This window comes from Macrobrachium rosenbergii, chromosome 21, assembly GCF_040412425.1.
Source record: "Macrobrachium rosenbergii isolate ZJJX-2024 chromosome 21, ASM4041242v1, whole genome shotgun sequence".
NCBI lineage: Eukaryota > Metazoa > Arthropoda > Malacostraca > Decapoda > Palaemonidae > Macrobrachium > Macrobrachium rosenbergii.
The window spans coordinates 43,091,773-43,116,772 of record NC_089761.1 but is presented as its reverse complement, the minus strand read 5'-3'; the positions used below and the strand labels follow the sequence as shown (position 1 = coordinate 43,116,772).

The 25,000-nt window shown below is 37.1% G+C and overlaps 1 protein-coding gene across 1 annotated transcript in view; it reads left to right on the top strand.

Moving 5' to 3' along the window:
• Syn (synapsin) overlaps positions 1–25,000 on the top strand; it is a 186,131-nt gene that overhangs the window by 119,834 nt on the left and 41,297 nt on the right. The window contains exon 12 of the mRNA XM_067122817.1: positions 19,810–19,945. Within this exon, the coding sequence (XP_066978918.1) occupies positions 19,810–19,945 (136 nt within the window). The remainder of the gene's footprint in view (positions 1–19,809; positions 19,946–25,000) is intronic.

Here is a 25,000-nt window from a genome sequence, read left to right as displayed (position 1 = left end):
ATACCTGAACGAAATAACTTTTTCAATTTGTTTATGGAGAAAGTCCAGCGTGATGAATCATAATTATGTTTTTGTAAGCAACAAAGGTTATTGAAAAATTCACGTGATATTTGGTATCTTCTCCCTTTATGACTAAGTGACTGAATGCAGTTCCTGCTGAGATGATTATTATTATTATTATTATTATTATTATTATTATTATTATTATTATTATTATTATTATTATTATTATTATTATTATTAAGATATCTTTACATATTCCAGCAGAATAAAGTAATATGAGAGTTTGGTAGTAAAGCATTCGGAGAAGAGAATGCCCATATTTGACTACATAAATCTAAGTGACGAGAAATATTAGGAAATACGGGTGAATAATAACAAATAAGTTTAATTAATAGATAATTAATTGTAGATATTGACAGCAATCACAAGTAGGATGTTATAGAATATTTGTCCCTAAAAGCTACTTCAAGTTTTATTGTTTGTTTAACTTCCTAGAACTGCTCTTCAATTATGAATTGTCTGAGGTATATATCTATGTGAAGCTCCTTAATTAGCATAGCCATATTGACAGTTTATAGGCAAGGAGTTATTAATGAATCTCTCTCTCTCTCTCTCTCTCTCTCTCTCTCTCTCTCTCTCTCTCTCTCTCTCAGTTTATCTTTTCATTTTAATGATAATTTTGAAACTCTCTCTCTCTCTCTCTCTCTCTCTCTCTCTCTCTCTCTCTCTCTCTCTCTCTCTCTCTCTCTCTCTCTCTCTCAGCGTTTATCTTTTAGCCATTTTATATCTGATAATTTTACTGACTCTCTCTCTCTCGTTTATCTCTTAGCCTATCTGATAATTTACTGACTCTCTCTCTCTCTCTCTCTCTCTCTCTCTCTCTCTCTCTCTCTCTCTCTCTCTCTCAACGTTTACCTTTTAGCCATTTTATATCTGATAATTTTACTGACTCTCTCTCTCTCTCTCTCTCTCTCTCTCTCTCTCTCTCTCTCTCTCTCTCTCTCTCTCTTTCTCTCCATTTTACTGAGCCATTTTGTATCTGATCTCTTCTCTCTCTCTCTCTCGTTTTTTTCTTCTATCTCTCTCTCTCTCTCTCTCTCTCTCTCTCTCTCTCTCTCTCTCTCTCTCTCTCTCTCTCACTACATACACATATCAGCTTGTTTTCATTTTACGATGATTGGCATATCGCATAAGCACCGTCATCTGTATGCATGGTCGACTGGAACTTGGGCGATTTCCAGGAGGGGAATCACAACAGGTCTTCCTTCGTCCAGTTACTCACACCTGGTAAATTACTTTTGGTCTAGCGTCAGTAAATGAACAGACATTGAAACAAGGAATTCGTGTAAATTACTGAAAAATAAATAAGCAAATGAATAAGTGAATAAAGAATATTGAAATGAAAATAACCGAGGTCTGTACGTATTGCTGCTTTTTAAAAATTTCCTTATATACGGCAAATTTTCCCCGGTTTAATCTGTTTCCTTTATTTCCCTCTTGCTTCTTTGTCATGTATTTTCCATTTGTGGTCTTGGTTGGTAGGGTGCAAGTTTAATCCTCCCGGAAGAACCTAACAGAGGGCCATCAAAACCTAATTTGTCACAAAGGCAATAAAATGAAAAATGTGACACCTATGATTTGTCTGAAATTTTGTAATATGTTTGGTCGGACTTCCAGCCTCATATTTAGTGCTAACGTGTAGCCTTTTTTTTAAACTCTGAATGTTATATTAGCATTCCACTTCACAGATCATAGCACATTGAAATGAATAATCCATTATGGAGGAAAATAATTTATTATGGGAAAATTCCTTATAACAAAATAATCTTAAGTGTAAAATTAATTTTAAATGAAAGTCATCACATTGTTGAAACCAGTTACATTTGCAAGACTCATTTTAGGGAAAAAAGATTCGGAATTAGGGATGGATTCTTTTCGGGTAAAAGTTTCATTATAGCAGACAGATTCAAAACTTGGTTAAAGATTTGTTATTGTTGAAAAGTTTCTACAAGGTACTTTTTCGCATCCTTTCCTCAATCTCACAAAGTTCAGTACGAAGAATGGTGATAGCCACAAATCTTGTATGCATCCGAAGTTGGGCTACTCTGTTCGGGTCCTCCAGCTCTCGACCACTTTAGTAAAGGATGCTTTTTTAACATGGAAAAAATGTATCCTTAGGTAAAATGAAATGTTTTGATACCGACACTTTCATCAAACCTTACGAAAACCTTAAATTTCTCGAAATGTGCAATGTATCCTCATGATGCCCAAGGCTCCCGAAATGTGCAGAAATGTGCACCCTTCGTAAACTGTCCCTCAGAGCCCCTAACACCGCCTGGCTTAATGGACTGTAATATATATGACGTTTGGCGGAAGCCTCCCTTATGACAGGTCGCTAATTGCTGCCGTGAGGGAGGCTCGCCCTTGCGTGGTTCGCCAGGGTCGAATTTCACGGAGATGTGGGTGAAAGGGAAGATCAACAGGGCTGCTGGGTCATTTAGGCTGCTTTTAACACTGTGGAGATCGCGAATATTCTGCAAATGTACTGTATTCGGTAGCCGAGAGTTGGAAGTAAAAAATTTAGTGGTCTCAGACGGTGTTGCGTGATGGAGACTGAGAAGAATTAAATGGATGGATTTGTGTTAGTGATTGAAATGAAGTGGATAGAGAAGATGCTATCCTAGCTGCAACCCATTTCGTTCATTTTATCGTACCTCCTTTCATATTTTCTTTCTTCCATCTTACTTTCCTCCTTCTCCTAACAATTGATTCATGGTGCAACTGCGAGGTTTTCCTCCTGTTACACCTTTCAAACCTTCTTACTCACAATTTCAGTTTCAGCGCTGAATGACCTCACAGATTGCAGTGCTTGGACTTTGGCTTAAATTCTATATTCAGTTCAATTCAATGGATAGAAAGTGCGATATGTGTTGGAGGTTGAAATTTATTGAAGAAAGAAGATGCTAAGTGATAACAGCTGTGTGTTAGAGGATAGAAAAGCAAATTGAAATTGAGTGAATAGAGAAGGTGCCACGTGAAATAGGGTGAGAATGAAGTGTTGTGACAATGGCTGAGAACTAAGAGGATAGAATAAGTTTTATATGTGTCAGTGATTAAAGATGTTAGGTGTCAGAGATTAAAGTTAAGTGAGAAGAGAAGATGCTGCGTGATAGAAACTGAGAGCTGAGAGGAATTAAATGGTGTTACGTAAATTACGGTGAATGTTGAATGAAAATGAACTACTCCAAAGAGGCCAAGAGTTAAATTGAGTGAGAGGCTATTGTGAGACAGAAGACGAGAATGAAGTGGAGTGAGAAAATAGTGCGGAAGAGGCGAAGAGCTAATTGGGGTAAGAAGGTCTGGGCGACTGAGTCCGAGAGTTAAGTGGATAAAGTGTTATGTGGTAGAGATTAAATATGAAGTGGAGCTTGGGGGTGCCACGTCACAGAGACTGAGAGTTACATGGAGTGAGAAGATGCCATGGGAGGAAGGCTAAGAGATTAACGAAGCGGGAAAGTACTGCCTAAAAGAGGCTTAGACTTGACTAGATTTGGAAGGTGTTGAATGACAGAGGCCGAAAGCTAAGTGCAGTGAGAAGGTTCATTGTATTAGAGGCTGAGATATGTGGATGTAGGTGTTATGTGTTATAGATAGAAAGGACCTTGAAGTTTAATATTTAAGCAAGCAGTAACTATACAATAACAAGAATATGTATCCGGTGTAAAGCAGTTGCATCTTGTAGTTCATGTATCCGTTAAAGAAATAGTGAATTACTTACGTTTATGTATTGCATGTACAGAGAAATTGATGATGAGCTCTGTAAATTACCGTTAAACAAGGTAATTACTTTACATTTAGTTACTCAACTTATTAGACAATCCCAGCAAAAGGGTATATTCTCTCCGAGTTGATGCAATGCTTTCAGAAGTATTGTTGCAACGAAAGCTTTCATCTCTCTCCAAACATCATGACCTAGAGAGCAGTGACCTTTGAGCCACAGGAGAAACAGAGCTGTCAGGTAATTAGATTCGCTTAATTAGTTCCTTTATTTCGGGGCCATCGGCGACATTTGTTATTGATACTGAAGGTCGCACCAAGGAGTTGGGAGAGTAAGATTGGCAGACAGGAAGACGGCGGAAAGAAAGACAGAAATACCCTCGGGAAACAACCATTGCTGGAAACAGGCAGATTAAATTATCATCAGTAATGGTAACAGACAGACAGACAGACGATTCGAAGGAAACAACATTTGGAAGGAGACAAACATTGATGATTAACATTTTTGTTCTGAAGAAATGCCTCGTTTAGAAGAAACTCTTTGCACGAGAACGTTCGCAGAAAAGAATTACTTTTTTCAATTAGCTTTTCTAAATAACAGGGCTTTTGGACTAACAGCGTCTAAAAGAAAACAATCGTTTGCGGAGGACCACCATTTAGCACAAGACAAACCTCTAGTAGGAAAATACGTCTTTCTAGATGAAAAAAGAACCAAGTAAAAAATGCACCGAAGTTTCCTCGGCGCAGTCGAGTTTTCTGTACAGCGTATAATCAAGGCCACCGAAAATAGATGTATCTTTCGGTGGTCTCGGTATAATGCTGTAATAGCCGCGGCCCTTGAATCTCTAACCATGGCCCGGTGGTGGCCTGTCCTATATCGTTGCCAGATGCACGATTGTGGCTAACTTTAACCTTAAATATAATAAAAACTACAGTGGCTAGAGGGCTACAATTTGGTATGTTTAATGATTGGAGGGTGGATGATCAACAAACCAATTTGCAGCCCTCTAGCCTCAGTAAGTTTTTAAGATCTGAGGGCGGACAGAAAAAAGTGCTGACAGAATAAAGTGCGGACGGACAGACAAAGCCGCCACAATAGTTTTCTTTTACAGAAAACCAAACGTTTTGCGAACAACAACGTTTTAGAATAAACATGTTTTGAGGAGCACAGAACTGTTGCACAAAACTCGCGTATTAATACGAATTCTCAAATGATAAATCTTCTCCATTATCTCTCTTTGCTTTTTTTTTTTTTGAGCAAATCTCGTGTTCAGGATGCTGTGTGTGTGTGTGTGTGTGTGTGTGTGTGTGTGTGTGTGCTAGTTAACTGAAGCAATTAGCGAAGGTTGTGTTATCTGTGCTTCCTCTTCATGTGCTGATATTGGGCAGTGTAACATTTTCTTCTAGCTTATATTTATAAATTTTAAGGCTTGCTGAGATGATATTATTTTTTCTATATTTTTCCATTATATCCTAACCAGCGGAAAGGCAAATTGGGCCATTTTCTCTAGTTACCTAATTGGGACCAATCATGAGCTTAGTGTAAATTGATTTTAATAGTGCCATTTCCAAGGGTTTATAATACGCTAAAGATAGCGAGGCCATTCTCAGTATTTACATTTCTTGCCCAATCAGAGCCTCCTGAATTCCCTTCGGTGATTATATAATAACTTATGATATTGAACAATAATTTTCATCTAGTTTAATTGTTGCTCTAATTACGATTCCGGCGCAGATGTGACCTTCATTATCGGTATGTACTGGAATCATAAATAAGGAAATATGAGACAAGGTAAACATAATCTTAAAGCACTTTCCTTGGTTCCAGGATGCACATTTGCTAATGATCAGCAAGCCAGCTGGGTCCTTTGCTAGTTTATAAGTCTGATACCTCCCAATTAAGGGGTATATCGCTTTTAAAACTTGAAAACCAACATTATATAGTAGACAGATCTGTGAAAAATGCACCGAACTCTCACACAGAAATTATTGATACTATTATTCAGAACATGAACCCTGTTCATAGGGAACAAGTCCACAGGGCTGTTGACTTGAGATTCAAGCTTTCAATGAATATGGTGTTCATTTGAAATAAGTGACAGAAGGTAATAGGATAATAATGGTAAAGCAGTTGAGGGAAATTTATAACGAAGAAAAACTTAAAAGAGGACAAGCTTGCAAACAAACATGGGTGTAATAACCCGTACTGTAGGTCTGTGTGCATTTATTCTGTATTTATACTTTGTGTTCTAGCCTTTAATAAACGCAAATGAGAAAGAATGAGAGAGAGAATGCTACAACTAAGAACAAAAAGTTTCCTTGCAGCTCTAGGATATTTTGAACCTTCGAAACTCGTTCCAGAATCCAGCTACTTGTAATTCTGTAAATAACAGATTCCATGCGGCCTCTTCCGGTCAACCAGCTTGGTTTAGCGTTTCTAACTGTAGGATTTATTTTTGAACCTCATTCCAGAATCCAGCACCTTGAGACTGTAAATAATAGATTCCATGAAGCCTCTTCCAGTCTGCCGAGCTTCTTGGCTCGGTTTGACATTTCTCACAGGCGAATTGAACAACATCAAAATACAATTATGATTAATCAGTAATCAATTTGAACTTGAGTCTAGAGATGATTCCGCATCTGATTTACAGCCACTGTCAGTCTCTGGGGACAGAGGGTCAGAGAGGGCTGTGGTGTTGATGGAGAGAAGTGAAGGCGGTAGAAAGTTTAATTTGCAGGTACACCATAAGCGTTATTGCTCAATGGAACTATACTCGTATAGTATTTGTAGTGCTCGGTGATACTGACATTCCTGTCTGTTGACCCAGCTTGGCTGTTGTAAATTTGCCGGTTCTATCCAGACTTAGGTTGGATGCACCTTAGTTGAGCTCACCAGGGAATTATGTATCTGGTAATTATTTCATTATAGTGGGTCGCAGCCGTGAGTGGAGAGAGAAAGCATCAAGATGAGAGTGGTTAGTGGTCCATTCTCGACGAGGTAATCCTCACCCTGTTGGGTTGAGACTGGTCATCAGATAATTTCTCTCTCTCTCTCTCTCTCTCTCTCTCTCTCTCTCTCTCTCTCTCTCTCTCTCTCTCTCATATATATATATATATATATATATATATATATATATATATATATATATATATATATATATATATATATATGTATATATATATGTGTATATATAGTATACATAGATGTATATCTTTACCTATATATATATATATATATATATATATATATATATATATATATATATATATATATATATATATATATATATATACAGTAAATAGAAAAATTGCAGTTTTATATATAAGATATTTATATACTTTTATTCAAAGTCATTTTCAGCAATTTCATTCCTTGAATTCAATAAGATAACTATTTTGAAATTGTTGCTGCCTTAGCAAGTCTTCATTCCTCGACAACTTCTTTATCTTATCGATTTTGGGGCATTTGCAGAGGATCCTTGGCGTCAGAGGAACCTGATTTTTACCTCTGTCGTTTTGACTTTCAAAACCTTCCACACCTGGACCATTGTGCCAAAATTACAAGATATATATATATATATATATATATATATATATATATATATATATATATATATATATATATACATATATATAATATATATGTATATATACATAGATGTAGAATTCCATATCAAAATGCAGAAAGATAATGCTATATTTAGACCAACTGTCTCTATATATATTTGATATATATATATATATATATATATATATTTATATATATATATATATGTATATATATATATATAATATATATATTATGTATATATTTGCATATATATATAAAATATATATATACTTTAGTGCTTTGTATGGTTTCATACAGTGCTTTATACACAAATATTTTTCTTTACAAAGATAAAGAGGAGACATCATTTTATTGATAAAGTGCTGTAGTTACTGACCCTTTCATCCCTTTATTCAGTAATTACACAGTAGTTATTAATCTCTTATTTGTGAAAATAAAAAAATATTCTTTAGGTGCCGATATTTACGCATTTATCGTTCTCATTTATTTATAAGGTCTATAAGTAAATTATTCCGTTTTCGCTTCAGAGAAATACTTTGGGAAGTTAACATTCCCCAGAGCTTGAAGGAGGCCTTTTGGGTATTGGTTTTCATAAAAAAAAAAAAAAAAATTCCAGAGGGCTTCAGTTGCTCTGAAGTGAATAGGACTCAAGTGGAGTCTTGCTCTCTCTCAGTTAACTGATGTAATATAGACTGGCCAAAGTGTTTTGTGCTATATATATATATATATATATATATATATATATATATATATATATATATATATATATATATATATATATATATATGTGTATATATATGTGTATATATATATATATATATTTATACATATATATATATATATATTTATATATATATATATATATATATATATATATATATATTCATATATAAATACAGTTATATAATAAAATTATTCATATATTTATATATATATATATATATATATATATATATATATATATATATATATATATATATATATATATATAATTTTAATATTCTTAAATCTTTTATATATATATATATACACATTTTAGTGCATTTATCTTTGCAAGTATAGATCTTAAGATGAATAAATGAAGAAACTCTCTCTTTGTACCGTTAAAATAAATAAGTTTTCTGGTGAACGTAATTAGTGGAACCTAATCTATAAGAGTACTTGGGTGTGTGTGTGTGTAGGTGTGCATGTATATATGTATGCATGTATATATCCGCATGTAAAGTAAAGTAACATAAAGGAAGAATCCGTTCTTATGGCTGAAATGGACAATGTTCTATCATTTTTAAAAAGTTTAGAGTATGGACTCTTTTACAAGTTCTTCTTCTGCAAAAGACGTTTATGGAGCCAGTAGAGCGAATTTCCTGAGGCCTGTTGTCTTTATATATTGAAATATAAATGAAAATATCAGTATTCTCTCGTGCGTGTTAGCATAGCCATAACGAATTGCTATCCTGAAGAGCATCCTTTCACGATAATTGAGGGCGTGTGGCCCCGCTATAAAAACAAAGACCGCTGAGTGCCATTCTCTCGTATGGCGTGGGGTTAATAAAATCAAACAGATTAGCTGTAGGGGGAAAAAACCTCTGTTGTTCATTTTTTAAAAGCACTTTTTTTTTAATCCCCAACCCCACCTCTCTTTGATTTTTAGCAGCGCTTTGTTTACAGGCAGATACGCGCGTCCGTCGAGTTGGTAGACCCAGTTTGTAAATTGTTATAGACCTTTTTTTTTCTGAATGACCTTACCACTGGGTCTCCTGTAAGGCGGGCAGTGCCGTCAGTGCACCTCATGCGGTGCACTGTAGGCGTTACTTAAGGTTTTTTGCGGCGTCTCTTTGGCCCCCGGCTGCAACAACCCCTTTCATTCCTTTTACTGTATCTCCGTTCATATTTTCTTTCTTCCATCATACTTTCCTCAACCCTCTCCTAACAATTGTCTCATAGTGCAGGTGCGACGTTTTCCTCCTGTACACCTTTCAAACCTTTTGGCTGTTAGTTTCCGTTTCAGCGCTGAATGACCTCATAGGTCCCAGTGCTTGGCCTTTGGCCTAAATTCTATATTCTATTCTATCCTTTTCTTACCACTGGGTCTAAATTAAGAAAGGAAATGGAACAAAATAAAAAAAAATGGCACTTAACCCTGAAGAATGTAAATGGTCAGCCTCTTGAAGGGGGAAAGTCTGTATGTCTTGTTGATGTCAAGGCAGAAGGGTTAAACAACCCAGCGCCCATATGTAGCCCAGACCCAGTGGTAACTAAAACAACTTCGAAATAAAAAGGGTAAAGTTTGACCTTTAATGAGACGATAGGCCTGCCACCTAGAACGTTAAAGACTATTAAAGTTAAGGAAAGCAAAAGCAGAACGGGAGTTCCGAAGTTTGTAGAGTGAGTGTTTTACCTTGAATGAGACGATAGGCCTGCTACCTCGAAGAATGAAAGACTATAAGAGGTAAAGAAAACAAAAGCAGGAAAACAACAGCAGATATAACCACATAAGGGAATATATATATAGTTTATATATAGTACAGTATATATATACCGCATGAAAATTCTTAAACACCCCGAAATGATAATGATCTGTAATCAGCGTTCGTGTTAAGTAAAATTGAGTGTTAAAGAAAATCAAAATACGCTTAAGAAAAAAAGACTATTATACCCAAGTGAAACGGATAAATATGAAAGATACAAAATTACTCGCATAAGCAAGAACCAAATGTATAACCCCCTTCCCCCCTCCCCACCCCCCTCCTTTCCAGGTAGCAATAGCCTTCCAGAAGTCAAGACCCTCCCTTACCCTACCCCTAATGACATAATTCCAATTCCTGAAGCAGGATTCCATGGAGACGCGACGTCAGAAGGACCTCGGAAGGAAATCATGGCGCTGTTAAATTTACAACAACAGATGCGGATTTAATTTGGCGGCGTCTAGTGTATACAAGGCGGAAAAATGAGTCGCCTTAAATGAATACGTTAGAAGTTCCTCGCTTCAAAAAGTTGAGCCGACTGGCGAGGTTCCGGTTGCCCTACGAAATTTAATTAAGAATGGGTTACAACATTTATGAACCTCTGGGCGAGTTGTTTCCCTCCGAGGTTGGGCTTCGTCGAAACACGAGGAAAATGGCGTCTGATGAATCTTTCCTGGAATAGATTAAGCTGATGTACTGACTGGATGAGGGATCTTTAAACAGTTTCCAGTGAACTCGTATTAAAACAAGCAAAAGATGCGCCGAAGTTTCTTCGGCGCAATCCAGTTATCTGTACAGCGTATAATCGAGGCCACCGAAAACAGATCTGTCTTTCGGTGGTCTCGGTATCATGCTGTATGAGCCTCGGCCCATGAAACTCTCAGCCGGCCGTGGTGGCCTATCCTACATCGTTGCCAGAAGCACGATAATGGCTAACTTTAACCGTAAATGAAATAAAAACCACTGAGGCTAGAGAGCTACAATTTGGGCTGTTTGATGATTGGAGGGTGGATGATCAATATACCAATTTGCAGCCCTCTAACCTCGGTAGTTTTTAATATCTGAGGGCGAATAGAAAAAGTGCGAACAAAAAAGTGCGGACGGACAGACAAAGCCGGCACAATAGTTTTGTTTTCAGAAAACTAAAAATACAATTAACGAACAGATAATTTCTAGAAGGACTTTCTATTCACATTTAGCACAATGAAACTAAGCCAAGTATACTGTACTTTATTATTCACAGACGCGATAGGATTTTTCATCCTTTGTTGTAGATTTTTTTTTTTTATCCTTTTTAGAGCAGACACATTATAAGAATACTTTGTAACCAGAGGAATCTTATGTATATAAAATGACACTTGGAAAGATTATATAACACTTGAAAGATGGTCTAGACTCTCAGACTATTCGTGTTTAATCTTTTCCAAGTTGAGTTGAACAAGATGTCAGTCTCTCAATAAGAGATAAAGACCACTTTGCAAGTACGTCCAACCAAAGCGTAAGGAATTTGTATCAAAACAAATTAAGTCGGAAACTGGACCCACTTCAAAGTTCGTGTCAACTCTTTCGTCCTTACTCCCCTCTGACACATATTAAAACCCATCAATCAATTTTTGATAGAAGACAGACACAGGTAATGACATTCCGTTACCCTATCCTCGATTGTGTAAGGACCTTACTAAAGACTGAATTTAAAATGGGGAATTGATAACTCTTATTTGAGACTGCAGAACTTGAGTCCCATCGTTTATGTAAATGGTAATAATAGCATTAATAATAGTAATTCGTAAAAAATCTCATAACAGCATGAGTCACTAAAGTTGTGAAGAAATCCACAATCTTTTAGGTGTAAATATAAATTAAAAATTTACAAAATGAGAGCTTTCGAGAACCTGCTATATTCTCATTCACAACCTCAAGATTGAGAACGAGAGTCGAGCAGGTTGTCGAAAGCTCCCGTTTTGTAGGTATCTTTAGAATATATTTACACCAACACTATTGTGGATTTCTTCACCAATAATAATAATAATAATAATAATAATAATAATAATAATAATAATAATAATAATAATAATAATTATTATTATTATTATTATTATTATTATTATTATTATTATTATTATTATTATTATTATTATTATAACCAAGTCATATGCTATATATCATTTTACGGTTACATTCTCAGACTACCAGCAAAGGCATCAATTTCCATTTTATCTCCGAACCGATGGAAAAATGACGGAACAGAGACACTGCAAAAAAAAAAAGGTCTCATTCAAAGAACAGACCAGAAAGGAATCTGGCGAAAGCGCATTTCATCAGACAGTAAAAGAAGCAGTCTGGAAAAAGAAAATGAAAACACAGAGAGAGATTTTGAGCGAGAGAAAAATTTAATTTTTGCGTCTGCCGAATAACGGTGTAATGTATTTACGCCCAATTTGCATCGCCTCCGGATATTCCTTCATAATCGGAATTTCAGAGCGACAGATTTGGAAAAAGGAGATTTCAGATGAGACCAACTGAATCAACGGAAAGATATTTGGGGCAGGAGGAAGGATTCGTATGTGAAGGAGGATGGGGGCGGGGGAAGGAGTTTCTTCTAGAGAAGGATATTGGTTGGCAGGATGGTAGGAAGGTTAGGATGGCAGGAGGTTTTTCAGAGAAGGGTGTTGGTTTGGAGGATGGTAGGAAGGTCTTTCAGAGAAGGATATTGGTTGGAGGATGGTAGGAGAGTATTTCAGACAAGAATGTTGGTTAAGAGGATGGTAGGAGAGGGTCTCTCAGAGAAGGATGTTGGTTAGGAGGATGGTAGGAGAGTCTTTCAGAGAAGGATATTGGTTGGAGGATGGTAGGAGGGTCTTTCAGAGAAGGATATTGGTTGGAGGATGGTAGGAGAGTCTTTCAGAGAAGGATATTGGTTGGAGGATGGTAGGAGGGTCTTACAGAGAAGGATATTGGTTGGAGTATGTTAGGAGGGTCTTTCAGAGAAGGATGTTGGTTAGGAGGATGGTAGGAGTTTCTCCCAGAGAAGGATGTTGGTTGGGAGAATGGTAGGAGAGGGTCATTCAGAGAAGGATATTGGTTGGAGTGTGGTGGGGTCTTTCAGATAAGGATGTTGGTTAGGAGGATGATAGGAGAGTCTTTTAGAGAAGGATGTTAGTTAGGAGGACGGTAGGAGTTTCTCCCAGGGGAGGGTGTTGGTTAGGAGGATAGTAGGAAGGTCTCCCAGAGAAGGACGTACTGGGGTAGGGTCTTCCTAGGGAGTGTGGAGGTGATAAAGTGGGGGGGGGGGGGCCGGCGGGCTTTGTGGGATTTAAGGCTCAAGACCAAGAATAGGAAAGATAAAGGACTATTAATCAACGATCAATACAGGCTCTTCTCCCCATCCTCCAACCAAGAAGACTTACAACTAGGTAATCCTTTTTGGAGAGGAGTGAAGGATTAGCTAGGAAGGGAGATATTATTCACCATTGCAGTGTGGGACTGATTTCATAATGAAAGTTTGTGTCACAATTGCGGCATCTGCTCCAAAGTTGAGGACACACACACACACACACACACACACACATACACACATATATATATATATATATATATATATATATATATATATATATATATATATATAATGTGTGTGTGTGTGTATATATATATGTATGTATGTATGTTCGAAGTAGGATATTTAATTTTTTTTTATAAATCGTGCCTCTAAGTATATCATAATGATCTGGAAAAGGTTCTGAAGAAAAATATCATACTCATGTTTGAGAATGAGTTTTCGTAGGTCATCTTTTAGATATCAGCATTTCTACAGAAAGATATATATTTGTATAGTTAATCTTCACCAGTTTCAAATTTTCTAAATACTATGGTTACATGATTTACAGCCGCCAATTTTAGAAAAATCAGTTAAAATGTCTTGCTTTCAAAGGAATTTTGAACACTGGTTACGGGTTATTAGTAGGCAGGTTTATAGCGCTACTGGCGTCCATGCTGCATTCGATCAACACGCAATTATAATTTTTAGAGGTTTTGTATTTTTCTGAATTAATCGACTTAAACTTTACGGTGATTTAACAAGAAGTCCGTTACTGTCCTACCCCCCCCCCCCTCTTATTTTTCTGTTTATTTATTAAGTCAAGGCTTTAGAGCAGGGCTGTCCAACCCCATGCCCGTGGGCCAAAAGTGGCCCGTTTCATTTTGAAAGTGGCCTGCTAGAGGAAAATAAGTAAAAGTATATTTCTCTTTTTTTATATCATAAAAATTAGATTTGCTTATCCTGAATTATCCTGAATAAAAGAAAAGTTTATTCCTTGCAAAATCAATAACTACGAAGAAAAGTTTCATTGGCGTCTGTATATATGTTATATTATATATATATATATATATATATATATATATATATATATATATATATATATATATATATATATATATATATATGATATTACACAACAAATAGTATATATATACACAACACATACATACACATACACACACATACGTACATACATACAAACAGGTGGCCCTGCATGACTTTTTGTTTTTTCAAAAGTGGCCCTCAGACTAAACAACTTGGACGGCCCTGATTTAGAAAGTTAAGTATACCTTAGTTTAACCAGACCACTGAGCTGATTAACAGCTCTCCTAGGGCTAGCCCGAAGGATTAGACTTATTTTGCGTGGCTAAGAACCAACTGGTTACCTAGCAACGGGACCTACAGCTTATTGTGGAATCCGAACCACATGATAGCGAGAAATGAATTTCTATCACCAGAAATAAATTCCTCTAATTCTTCATTGGCCGAGGTAAACCTTCCTGTAGTAGGAGGAAGGCTCAGTATGTAAGTTCCTCATCATGTCAGCCCCTCCCTACCCGTCAGGAGGAAGAGTGTAAGGAGGACAAGTAACTCCCCGACTAAAAAAAAAAAATTGCAATAGACTATAAAAATTTAGTACGTATGATGGTGGGTCACAATGAAGCCCGAAAGCCGCCAGAGTAATAGCAGTCTTAAACCTGTCATGAAACTCAGTCGCCACACATCCCTTTACTGACTGTAAACTGTCGACTGGAGACTTTGCCGCTGCTGATATACTGGTAATGAATGAATGGATACAAGTATTAGTCATTAAGTAATTGGGTAGCTACTGATGAGTTCCAGTGGTGATCGTTAAGGCAGGTAATTGGCAATTAACTGGTGACAAAGTATTTTCTTTTTTTTCCTGGAGGATGTAGATTTTACAGACAAAAACCTGGCATGGTAAAAAAAAATTACCATCTTTTTGGCAGGAATTTCTGTAAAATATTTAACAAAAGAAGCAACAAAAGCATTTACAGCCTGCTAAAAGTCAAGAAAGACAACTGAAGCGCTACTTTGAAAGTATTCTTCCTCATCTGATAATTAGAAATCGTTGATAGTTCCAAAAAACAACTATGAAATCTAGTCTATAAAGTATTAGCTTTTCATTTGGCGGTCTTTTTTACGTAAACCTACATACGCACATTGCAGTCATATGCAGAAACTCTAAACTATTTGGAGAAACTCTAAAATACATCTACGCCATTTTGGCCTTCGTATTTTCTAAGGCCAAGAGAAAGAGAAGGTCTGCTCACTTTCCCCCAAGTTCCCCATCTAGGCGGAGCTTTGTCTACCTCCTTATTGCGTCAGCAGATGATATGCCGTAATGAGCAGGTACCTCTAAGATGCGTCATCGCCTACGTAGTTACCCCAGGTGGGAGGCGACTCCACCCAATTGGGTAGACATTGTCTCTCTTGGCATTGGTATGTTCCACGTTGTATGGGAAATGTTACCGCAGGTTACTTTGTTCACTTAATATTTTTATTTCCCCAAAATTCTTTCCCGGTTTCTCAGTGTATAGAGAAGGATCTTGCACATCAACTTGACGAGCATATATTTAATCCTGGAGCACAGATGATGAAAAGGAATGATTATTTATTTTCATTCTTCAACACACTGCCTGCCATTTTTAGTTTTCTGTAAAAGAAAACTATTGTGCCAACTTTTTCTGTCCGTCCGCACTTTTTTCTGTCCACACTTTTTCTGTCCGCCCTCAGATCTTAAAAACTACAGAGACTAGAGGGCTGCAAATTGGTATGTTGATCATCCACCCTCCAGTCATCAAACATACCAAATTGCAGCCATCTAACCTCAGCAGTTTTTATTTTATTTAAGGTTAAAGTTAGCCATAATCATGCTTCTGGCAACGCAACAACACAGGCCACCACGGCCGGCTGAGAGTTTCATGGGCCGCGGCTTATACAAATTATACCGAGACCAACCGAAAGATAGATCTATTTTCGGTGGCCTTGGTTATACGTTGTACAGAAAACTCGATTGCGCCGAAGAACTTCGGCGCAATTTTTTTAATTGTTTTTAGTGACAAGAATATACATCCAGCATCTTAAACTATTCTTCCTAGAGATATGTTTCTTTAAAAATTTTACTCATATTCTTTATAATATGAATATATGTTTCTTTGAAATATTAACTCCTATTCTTTATAAAAATCAAAAGCTAAAATAAAGTCTTGCATATAGTAAATATGACAGAAGAAGATTTCCATGCTAAAACCTTTTGAGAAAGAGCCAAAGGAAATGAGCCTATTATTAAAGGGTAAATTACGACGCATTTCCCCTACGGGAAGGAGCTTAGCCCAGATTTCCCTTATTATGTTTGTGGCTTTTATATGGAAGAGATTTAGCGTATATTTTCCGGAAAAGGATTCAATTTTGTCTACCGTTGTTCAGCACATACACTCACAAACACACACATATGTATATATATGTATGTATATATATATATATATATATATATATATATATATATATATATATATATATATATATATATATATATATATATATATATATATAAATATACATAAAATATATGCCTCTTTATAAGTAGTTTTGTAGTTTTAGCGTACATTCCCGAAAAGGATTCTTTTTGTTTTCCATCATTTAACACACACACACACTATACACACACACATACACATATATATATATATAAATATATATATTTTCTCATACATACATACATACATATATGAATGTTTCTAATCCATGTTTACTTTAAAATACATCTATGTTGATGTTTGAACGGATAAATAAAATTATCTCTGGATGTGAAGATAAAAAGTAACAGACCTTTGTTTGTATCCGCACACAGTTACAGAAATGCATAAGAAGTTTTAAAAGTGAAAATTCAAATACGACTTTAAGGCAAAAAATAAATCTTGGTAATGACGAAATTGTTCGTCGTTGTGATGGACTCAATGATATTGTTCCTTGAAAGGACTAATCTGCCCTAAAATGGAAGACTGCATTATCTGCAAAAATACAAAACAGAAAAATGGTAGATACTGCACTTTTCCCTTGCCTTACTACTGATTTTGCAGATACTGCAAATGGGACCCCCTAAATAAAACATTAAAGAATCATTCTGAAACTGTAGTATCTTGTGTATTAGTGTTTCACGAGCCAATAGGTGGCATACCACAGTCTCGAAAATTTTGCAAATACTGCAGTTTTCCATTTTAGGCCAGAAATGTTCTGTATTTTGTACAAAGCCAGATACTGATTTATTTGTTCCTTTTGGATATTTTGGCTCCATATGTTTACTTATGAGAGTCAGTGTATGTTCCTATTTTACAATAGAAGATATTCACACATCACAGACAAATTGCAAATGTTTTTGCATAAAATCAAAGCCTGTTTATTTAATTGGTTTTCCGAAATAAAGCCGTCTTACGCTTTGTATACAAGAGTAGGAAATGTTACAATATGAAAAATAAATTATAAAGTTACAATCATTATAAGTTTGTGTTGCTTTTTCATTGCTTTTACAAACCTAATTTCCTTTTTCAGGTAAATATGAGTTGGTGAAAGAGAGGGAGAATTCAGGTGTGTGTGCGTGCGTGTGTATGTGTGTTTGTGTGTGCGTTTGCGCTCTCACGTACTCTAATACCCTTCGAGCATTATTGCTCAAGAGAGCTCTGAGAAATATTTGAATGAGGTAATGAAAGGTTAAGTGAAAAACGGAGTTCAATTACTGTAGGGTTTAACCTTAGCCTCTCGGCTGACCCTTCACTTCAGGTTTACGCAATTCGTGGAAGAGAGAGAGAGAGAGAGAGAGAGAGAGAGAGAGAGAGAGAGAGAGAGAGAGAGAGAAGAGAGAGAAGGGAAGAGGCAAAACTAGGGAGAGAAAGGGCGAATGTGGCGCCTCCTACGCGAGCGTTCATGTTCTGTTTATCTTTTTGCCTTTGTGCAAAAGAATATGATAATTGGACTAGAAAGAGAGAGAGAGAGAGAGAGAGAGAGAGAGAGAGAGAGAGAGAGAGAGAGAGAGAGAGAGAAATGCCTATGCTCGTGAATAAGTGTGTTCTCTCTCTTCTCTCTCTCTCTCTCTCTCTCTCTCTCTCTCTCTCTCTCGAGAGAGAGAGAGAGAGAGAGAGAGAGAGAGAGAGAGAGAGAGAGGAGATAACTGCGTTCGTGATTAAGTGTGTCCGCTAGAGAGAGAGAGAGAGAGAGAGAGAGAGAGAGAGATCATCTCAAATTTAAAATTATTGTCGTCTGGCGGATTAGATTATTTCAACGTGGCGCACTGAATTGCGATCCCCATTTATCAATTACTCTGCTTTCATTCACGCAGGATAGGGCCGTCCAGTGGCTTGCGGGGCTTCTCTCTCTCTCTCTCTCTCTCTCTCTCTCTCTCTCTCTCTCTCTCTCTCTCTCTCTCTCTCTCTTTGTCCCTTCGCAAATTTGACGTTCTCATGCGAGTCTTAAAAACCTTGTGGGTATTTATGTGACTGATTGCATCGCCAAGGTGCGCGTGTATGTGTGTGCATGTGTGTGTATGTATGTGTGTTTGCGTGTGTGTGTGACCTTCTGTCAGGACGTGGAATTCGTCTCTATAAGGAGCATTGTCTGTTTTGTCTGTTATTGAATTCTCATGTGGTGAGAAACAGACATAAAGACAGACAGACAGACATACGACAGGCAGACAGAAAAGAGAGAGAGAGATAGGTGCCTATTATACGTTCGTTCATATTTGCAATCTTGTGAGAGAGAGAGAGAGAGAGAGAGAGAGAGAGAGAGAGAGAGAGAGAGAGAGAGAGAGAGAGACAGACAGACAGACAGACAGACAGACAGACAGACAGAAGTAGGTGCCTATCGTGCATACGTTCGTGTTTACTATTGTAAGAGAGAGGGAGAGAGAAATATGTCTTATGCATTCTTTCACATTTGGTATTTTGTGAGAGAGAGAGAGAGAGAGAGAGAGAGAGAGAGAGAGAGAGAGAGAGATATCCCTGTTGCATACGCGTTCATGTTGCGTAAGAGTAAAGGAGAATGTTTTTTTTTGTGATTTCAGCTCTACGCTACTTATGCAAAAGAGACGGGGAGAGAGATGAATATTGCATATTTGAAAGAGCTAGTTGCCTTATTGTGTAAGCTTTCATCTCTGCAACGCACACACACACACACACAGAAAAAGAGAGGGGGGGGGAGAATAGGTGCCTACCGTACATATTTTCACGATTACTATTGTAAGAGAGAGAGAGAGAGAGAGAGAGGTGCCTATTGTTCATTCGTTCGTGTTGAATATTGCAAGAGAGAGAGACAGAGAAGAGAGAGAGAGAGAGAAACAAGTGCCAGTTGTACATTCGTTCGTGTTATTGTTAGAGAGAAGAGAGAGAGAGAGAGAGAGAGAGAGAGAGAGAGAGAGAGAGAGAGAGGGGAATAGGTGCCTACTGTACATATGTTCGCGATTACTTTTATTGAGAGAGAGAGAGAGTGAGAGAGATTGTCATTCGTTCGTGTTGACTGTTGCAAGAGAGAGAGAGAGGGAGAGAGATTAGACTCTACGAAGTTTTGCAGTAACCTCGGCCTCTTTTTTTTTTTTCTTAAATCCCATCTTAATCTGAAGAAAATTAACCTTCTCTCTTTTTCTCCCTCTTTTTTCCTCGCAGGTCTTTCAAGCCCGACTTCGTGTTAATCCGTCAGAACCTGAGAGATGCCGGAGAAGACCACAAAAACCTCCTGCTGGCGCTGAAGTTCGGAGGCGTCCCGTCTATCAACAGCATAAACGCGATATACAACTTCCAGGTGAGGACGTCGTGAAGTTTTCGTCATTCAGAAGTAGCTAAACTTCTTTGCATTGCATTTTGGTTGTCAAGAGATGTGTAGGGTTTTATATATATATATATATATATATATATATATATATATATATATATATATATATATATATATATATATATATATATATATATATATTTATTTATATATATATTTTCTATATATATATATATATGTGTCCGTCAGTTTTCCTATATATGAAACCCATAGGCATTTCAAGAACAGAAGCCCGTTTGCGCATGCGCACAATACTTTATAGTCTAGGTAAGTGTCTATGGAAAAGACATTCAAGTTTAACTGTAAAATAATCTTAAAGTCAGTCATTTAGAAATTTGAAGTAATATATATGCTGTTTTGAAATATTTTCCACAAAAACCGAAAAATTGCACTGAGGGTTACATGTTCTGAGTAAAACGTCTGTACTAATGAAAGACATCAGTATAGACGTTTTACTCAGAACATATAAAAGAAAAAAACTGATATCTTTGCAGTGTTTAATGTTACTGAGTTTCACGTACTGGCGAAGCTTCGAAACGATGTTTTTATAACAGCTGAATTCCAAGACTTATATGAAAACTTAATCTGAAAAAATGAAGACAATTTATGGAAACAAAGGCTTTAAACAGAAGGTTCCTACCAAGTATAACTAATGGCTTTGATAACTTTCAAAGGTTTTGTTGGCATCGAAAACCGCTAGACTTTACGTAGGGACTTCATAAGGGCTAATATCATCTACCCACAGTACTATTTTCACTCCCAAACTTTTCACCCCCTTTAACTTCGCGACGGTTAATTAGAACTTCGTTAAGAATTCTGTACTTTTGAAGGCGGGGAACCCGGTGCCATTGCCTGGCCCGGTCGTGTAAAAGAGGGATAAAGAATGCTATGTAAAAAATGTACTTTAGACAGTAGTTTGAGATAATTGCGCAATTTATGAAACAGAAATTTCAGAGGTACTTATTGGAATAAGATGGTTTTTTTAGAGCCTGGCCATGTATCATTTATTGACTTCTCGGATTTTCGCGATTTTCAGTAAATGTATTTCCAAATTATATATTACGAGTGCCTTTTTAGCAGTTATTTGTTCTTTGAAAGCAAAAAAGCTGCTTAAACAGTAATTATTCGAAGGATATGGCGCATAGTTACATCCCAAAGTTATATTTTAGGTCGCATTTGCATAATGAAACTGTGCATACGTGCTTTTCTGTGCTATTACACAAATATTTTCATATATCTATAATATGCACTGCATAAGAAGAGAGAACCAATTTCAAAGGTAAACAGAAAATGTTAACATTTTACTTTTTCCCATTTTTTCTCTTGTTTTTATGCTAAACCTCAAGGAATACCTGTCATCCGCACTTCCATTCTCTTAAAAATTACTTTGAGGAACGTTTTATCTCTCACGCTAATTAGCCCGGAATGTTTCCAAAGCCTCGACCTTCATCATCCTGAATGCTAGGAGGTACCGTCCACTTCCTGCCTCTTCTTTCACAACAAGGCGAGCCTTCAACACCACCCAAGCAGTCTCTTCTTCTTCTTCTTCTTCTTCTTCTTCTTCTTCTTCTTCTTCTTCTTCTTCTTCTTCTTCTTCTTCTTCTTCTTCTTCTCGGCATTGTTATGAGTGAGAGTTAGACACCTCTCCATTACAAGGATGGATTGCTTGTCTCTCCCCTCTCTTCCTCTCAGGAACCTCGAAAATGTATGCTGATTTATGCACTGACTATGTTCATTCAAGAAAAAATTGTGGAGAGGCTCCTTTTAAGAATTCGTAGGGGCTGATGGGATGCAGGACGATGTTGTTCGTGAATTTCAAAACTCATTGTTGTAAAACAAAAATCGTGCTCCACTCATTAATTTTTGCATTAAGATTGTTGCATTTTTCATATTATCGGTCAAAGACATGTAAGACATTTAGTTGATATTTTTTGGGTGATTAAATAAGTATAGACACCTTCATAACAGAGCATACGACTTAAATCTACACCTCTATTTTATACCTTTATTATTTTATCTTTATAAATTTAAAATCCCCTGAAAACTTGAGGTTCTCTCGGAGAAATTGAAATAAGGATTTGTAATTTCACGGACGGAAATTTTCGACTACAATATAGTTGTGTCGAGAGTAGCTCCCGTGTCACTGCTGAAGAAAATCTGAGTAGCACTTGTTGCTATTCCCTGTCCTGTGCTCAAAGGGCGTCCCAGAGATGAGGCAGAAAAGATAATCCGAACGACTGATGATATTCTGACGGCGTGTCAAAGCGTTGGGCGCGTTAGAAAGAGGATTCTGGCTTAGGTTGACAACCTCGTAATCCCATTGAACACCAAAAAAGAATGAGGATTTTAAGGTGTATGGCTGACGTGGACGGAATTGAGCTTAGAAGAAGCAGCTTTCAATGGGTTCCTTAAGTGTATATCTTTTTTTATATTTTTGGAATAATGTTAAGAATGACCGGCCAATTTGGACCTTCTGTTAGGGTTCACTACATTCTGAAATGGGTTACATGTTGAAAATTATCGATTTATGTAGTTACTGTACTGGGAATCTGTCCGATTGTTAACTATAAAATGAAATATTCCCTCATTTATTGGGTCAGGAATATTTTCCCAACAATTTTGTTAAGGTATTTGTTGGATAAAAATTGCCCTGTTGTGTATTATAGTCCGCCATCATTTCCTCTCCCTTTTAATTTGTAATTGGCGCTGTTCGTTTTGAATGGTGGTTGATAAAAAAGGATTCCCAGGCTAGCAAATGCATATATGAAACTCCGTACTTCAGTTGTTAATAGCATGGGGGATTGGTAGTGGTTTGCCGTTCGTACCTGTCTTAATTTGCCTTTATCCTACAAATGTTCAAGTTGAATTTCTTTAGCTGAGATTGTGAGTTCATGTTAGGAAATACTCTTTTGTTACTGGAGCCAAAGCATGAAGCTCTTCTGAGAAGCAGAGTTTCATCGATGGTTTTAATACCTCGTTTGGATTTGGTTCTGAAAACAATGCTAATTAGCGCCTGTAGGGTTCAAATCCCTGGTCACACCGTTTATGACTACCATTAACCGAGTAGACTGGTTAAATTTTCAAATATTTGGGAATCACTTCAACTGTTGCATGATGAAATATGACATAGGTGTTTTTATTATGCTTACTTGTTACTTATAGAATTATTGCTGTTTTTGGTATTTTTAGTATAAATTATGTTAATTTTAATGCTAATTTAATTGCCGTACCAAGGTAGCCCCACTAAACCATTTGCATGTGTGTTTGAAAGAGAGAGAGAGAGAGAGAGAGAGAGAGAGAGAGAGAGAGAGAGAGAGAGAGAATTGATGAGTAATGCTATGAGCAAAGGTTGGCCTTGTGCCAGCGCCGGCTCTTGATCTTTGAACAGCCCGTATTCAGTGAGATAAAGAGATGATTCGTTTCCCCTTTTTGCATGCCGGAATCATGGTCAATAATTCATTATCGGATCATCTGCCTGATTTGTCCCTTTGTTGGCTGAATACGGAAGGAAATTCCTTATTGCCTCAGAATTCGTCAGAGTTAATGGTCTGTTTCACGGTCTATTGCTCCCATTTTTCTTGAATTGCCCGTCTTCCTTTCCAATTGTCGTCTTATGAGTTTTATTGTTATTTTCCCCTTATTTTTCTCCTCTTCTACCAGATTCATCCCTATTTTCGGTGAGGAAAATAAACGAATCAATCTCTCGCTTTTGTCAACAGTTTCTCCACCGTTCAAGTTACTTGCTTTTGGAGAGGTCACACACTCAGTTGCTAAATATGTTTCTGATGAAACATGCTTTCGAAATATCGCATGTATTCTTCGAATACTCAGAAAATCTCCTCTTCATCCTATTCATTAGGACTTGAAGTTTCTCGCTTCCTTCTTGTTTGGAATTCTGATCTCATATTTGGAAGGGGTTTGAGATGGGATGGAGGTTTAGCATCCTTTTATGTCTCATCCTTAGGAAGACTGAATCCAAGGTAGGTCTGGTCAGTGGCACTTCCTTACTTCTTTTCTTGACTGTATTTTTAAGTGTTACAACGTAGCTGCTTTGTTGCATTGCAGTCTGCACTATTTTGACTATTGTTTTTTTATCCCAAGGATAGAGTCCCTCCTGTTACCAGAATACCCCGTAATACCCTTCGGGTCACCCGCTCCTATATTTTCCCCGTGGTAATCGCTCGACCGTGGATTGCATGGTGCACCGACCAATTTTTTTCCCTTCTGCCTACAGGCCTTGGCATTCTCTTTCTCTTCTTCCGTATTCCCTGGCCTAACAGCAGCTACAAATATAATAAAAAAAAACACTCGTTGTAGCATGAGTCCTAAAAGTGAAAACAAATCCATATTTACGCAAACTTCCCAGAGAGCTTTCGAGATTCGGTACATTCTGCTGTAACTCCTGATTTCTCGCGCGTATAATTAACTGTATGTGGGATGTTTTGTGAATTTTTAGCACATAACCGCGATATTTATGTATGCAAACATTAAGCTACAAATGTTGATTGATATCCGATTCGCTCTACCTCGGAAATAATACCGAAAGGAATTATAATTGATAAGTGGTTTGTCACCTAACAGGATCGAACTGCCGAAGAGCGAGTACCAACGACGCTCAGTGGACGCTCTAAACCGCCTGGTCTGTTTGAAAATAAACACGTTTGTATATATTAGAGGAATATGTGAAATCAGGGATTTCACGAAATCCCTAGGGAATATGTGAAATGACCAATTTGCTAAGGAACATGTGATCTCCGAGGGCTAGTACTAAACACGGCAAAACAGTGATTCATCTACACTGTTTTGCTGTGTTTAGTACTAGCCCCAGGGGCTCAAATGTATTCCGCCTCGTTTAGTACTAACCCTGGGGGATCAGATCCACTTAGGGGCATTTGATCCCCCAGGGGCTAGTACTAAACACGGCGAAAAAGTGTAGATGAATCACTGTTTCTCCGTGTTTAGCATTAGCCCTCGGAGTTCAAATGTTCCTAAGTGAATTGGCCATTCCACATATTCCCCAGGGAT